The sequence below is a fragment of the Anarrhichthys ocellatus genome, unplaced genomic scaffold (genome assembly GCF_004355925.1).
Source record: "Anarrhichthys ocellatus isolate YVR2014 unplaced genomic scaffold, GSC_Weel_1.0 scaffold5523, whole genome shotgun sequence".
NCBI classification, from domain to species: domain Eukaryota; kingdom Metazoa; phylum Chordata; class Actinopteri; order Perciformes; family Anarhichadidae; genus Anarrhichthys; species Anarrhichthys ocellatus.
In genome coordinates, this window is record NW_022285497.1 from 1 (window position 1) to 3443 (window position 3443).

Genomic DNA, 3443 nt, shown 5'->3' on the forward strand with positions numbered 1-3443 from the left:
GCTACTCCTTCGCGTCGAAAGGAGTCAGCTGAGGTGGTTCGGGCATCTAATTAGGATGCCTCCTGGACGCCTCCCACTGGAGGTTTTCCAGGCACGTCCAACTGGGAAGAGACCCCGGGGAAGACCCAGAACACGCTGGAGAGATTATATCTCCCAGCTGGCCTGGGAACGCCTCGGGATCCCCCAGAATGAGCTGGAACATGTTGCCGGTGAGAGGGAGGTCTGGGTCGGCCTGCTTGACCTGCTGCCACCGCGACCCGACCCCGGATAAGCGGTGGAAAATGGATGGATGGATGGATGGAATGCTTAACAGCATTCCAACAATAACAATACTAGTTCCTTAATGAAAATTGTAAGGTGTAGTGATTGCTGTTTGTCTTAGAGCAACATATTTTGATGATTATCGGGATAATATCGTTAATCACAAATATTTAAACCAGGATAATCGTCCCATGCGTACCTCCCTATTTTGTCCGTCTGATAAAAAACTGCTAACCTCAATTTGCTGTGTTTGGCAAACAGGGCTGACTCGTAGTAGACCTGGCTCAGCCCTCCTCCAGCCAGCCCTCTCTGACGCTGGACCAGGCCAGCCAGCATTTGCAGAGTGCCGTAGCCGAGGTCCCGACTGTCCCGGACCCTGTAGTGGGCTCTCAGTGCTGTTTCAATGTGGGAGAGCTGGGAAAAGGAAGGTGAATGTTTAATGTTCCTGTCACCTGCTAGAACATTTATTATACTGGGAAACAGAGAAAATGAAGAGCTTTGTTGTAGTACTTAAAAGGTATATGTTTTAACAGCTGCGTGTGTGCCTTTAAATGACTCACTTCATCTGTATCAGTGGATGTTATGTCCCCACACTGTGTGATGAACTCAAACACATCTTGTCTGGTGGGTCTGAAACCACTGCCAGTAAGTTCCATGCTGCCGCTGCCCAGAAGCAAAGTAGAGCCCAGTGTGTCCTGCAGCAGCTGCACACAACCACAGACAGGATGAATTAGTATCATATCCCTGAGGACAAAATCAGGAGATCTAACAGTCTGACAGTAAACAAACTAAAAGGCTTTTGAGATGAAAAAACTTGTACCTGAACGTGTTTAACCAGAAACTCCAGAAAGTTGCCCTGCTCTAAAGAGAGGAAATCTTTGACATGGAAGTGTTTGGTCAACTTTCTCTCCAAAGAGGCCATGTGGGCCAAAGTGATGGCTGTGTTCTGAGAGGACAGGCTGTCTTTAAGGTACTGCTTCACTTTGGCTGAGAGAGACAAAGAAATCATAGACTATCATAGTCTGGACCAGACACATCAAGAGGACATTATCAGATTAGTTCATATGTGGGGCAGAAACACTATATCCTGCATTAATACCTTCACTGGGGAGGGAGGTGGTGGGTTTGTCCTCACTCTTAGTTTGTTCTGTGGTGTTGGGTGCCTTGTCTTTGGGCACCAGGTCCAGTGGGACGGCCAGCGAGCCTCCACAGATGGCTAGCTGAAACAGAGCCTTTGCCAGCCGGTTACCCGACACCTGCAGAAGGAAGCTCTGGACGTGCTGGATTGGAAATTAAACAAAGGTATGTGTCACAGACATGGCATTACAAATGACTTTTGAGAAAAATATCACATCTGACCCACTAGAAGTGTGTAGTGGTGTCTGTATTTCTGTATTTTCTCTTTTCTTATTATTTAGCTATGTTCAAAACTCTTCTAGGTCAGCAAAGACAATTTGGATTCCTCGTGATGGTGTAACCTCCAGATAGGGGGATACACGAATGGATCATCATCCATCCATCTTCATGATTATTAAAAATGCCTACTATGTTTGATAAGTTGGATAAAGATAATTTCAGAACATGTACAAGTAGACGACTGTCATAAAGAGTTAACCCACAAATCTAATGTCGAGCCAGAATTCATTAGATAAAATTAACCTTTTATTTGAATTCCTTAACGATTAAGAAGAAAGAAGAAACACTTTATTGATCCACGAGGGCGATCACTTTCACTTTTACTTACACATTATATACACACACACACACACACACACACACACAGGGTTGAAATACACACACATGCACAAACAAGAACTATGCAGAGGAATTAATGGAGATGTCAGAGCGGGGGGCTGGACAGGCAGTTGGAGGGTTCAGTGCCCTCGACAGTGACCCTCTGGTTTCCAAGCTAAGTTCCCACGGACTGAACTACTGCAGCAGGGTTAAGGGTGACATTTTGTTGTTGAACTGGAGAGGAGCTCTGTAATTCTTTGTTATCCCCTCAAGGCTCATGGTGGGAGGCTTAGCAGAATTAACACCCAGCAGCTTAAAGTAGCAATTTAAGGACACAGAACCGGGGTGTCATAACCAATGAGCTCCCAAAAGCCTCGACACAAAACCCCCACACTGCCACTGAGCCAGCGTGTCTGATGCTGCTGAACAAGCATCAGATAAATTAACAGAATACACCTGTCGGTGTGTAGAACCCACCTTAGCCATCTTGGGACTGAACACCCCCTCTGCGTTTGAGAAGACTGCCAGCGACACCTCGGCTGCCGGCATGGAGGCGTAATTTCTCCTGAGGTCTAGGCTGCCTGTGGAGGAGAAGGAACCTGCTCCTTGCACCGGCTCCAACACGCTCTTTTTTATCTTTCTCAGCCGCTCGTAGGTTTCCTCCTCCAGCTCTTTCTGGATGAGCTCCCTGGCTTGCTCCATGATGGAGTGTTCACATCGACTCACCTTCAGTATGGTCTGAAGGGGACAGAGAAGGATTGTTAAACAAGCAGAGTTTCAAGTTTTATAAAAACAAAGCAGGGTTTATTGAAAGCCCGGTGGCCCGCTGTACCTAAGTGGACTCCCTGTCTGGCTTTAGCATTGGGAAAATGTCTTTATGTTTTTTGAACCAAAATGTGTTGTAGAAGTATCAAACTCCTTTAAGCAATAACTCAGTGCGCAGGTTGTGTGTGTAATATTAGCGAGTGTGCGATCAAGAGAGCGAGAGCTTGTGTGTGGCAGTGAGAATGAAGTTAGCATAACACTATAGCTTTGAACGTAGCAGTGCTGTGTGTGTACGGTTCAGGCTATTGGTTGGTTAATAAATGCAGCAACTCCTTAAGACCCAAGCTAAGTTCCCATGTCTTTCTTGCCACTTGCTGATTAAAGTGACTGTGTGATTTTTTTTTTTATGGAACTGAATAAGAGTACTGCTGTTGCAGGGATTTACTGAATCAGATATAGTGAAAAGGAAAATAACTGCAGAATTTAAAAAAAACAACTAGAGAAAAAAAAAAAGGATAAAGTTTGAAAACACTTAGAAAAAAAAACGAGAAAAATCAATTTTCTTGGTGAAGAGGGAGCTGAGCCAGAAGGCAAAGCTCTCAATTTACCACTCGGTCTACGTTCCTACCCTCACCCATGGTCACGAACTCTGGGTCGTGACCGAAAGGACAAGGTCGCGGCTA

The 3443-nt window shown here is 45.6% G+C and overlaps 1 protein-coding gene across 1 annotated transcript; it reads right to left on the bottom strand.

Moving 5' to 3' along the window:
• Nucleotides 1-269: 269 nt before the first annotated feature.
• LOC116379916 (uncharacterized) lies at nucleotides 270-3288 on the bottom strand. The gene is made up of 5 exons (XM_031841875.1): nucleotides 2473-3288; nucleotides 1361-1541; nucleotides 1082-1248; nucleotides 822-965; nucleotides 270-675 (listed from the first exon to the last, which is right to left on the bottom strand). Exons 1-5 carry the CDS (start codon nucleotides 2695-2697, stop codon nucleotides 418-420), a joined length of 975 nt encoding a protein of 324 aa, XP_031697735.1. The 5' UTR covers nucleotides 2698-3288; the 3' UTR covers nucleotides 270-417.
• Between the last annotated feature and the right edge of the window lie 155 nt (nucleotides 3289-3443).

What these genes read in the sequence shown, in the direction of transcription:
- LOC116379916 (XM_031841875.1), bottom strand. Translation starts at nt 2,697, where the DNA reads ATGGAGCAAGCCAGGGAGCTCATCCAGAAAGAGCTGGAGGAGGAAACC. An exon ending in TCAGTCCCAAGATGGCTAAG is followed by an intron (nt 1,542 to 2,472) that starts GTGGGTTCTACA and finishes TTTCCAATCCAG; the next exon opens with CACGTCCAGAGCTTCCTTCT. An exon ending in CATCCACTGATACAGATGAA is followed by an intron (nt 676 to 821) that starts GTGAGTCATTTA and finishes TCCTTTTCCCAG; the next exon opens with CTCTCCCACATTGAAACAGC.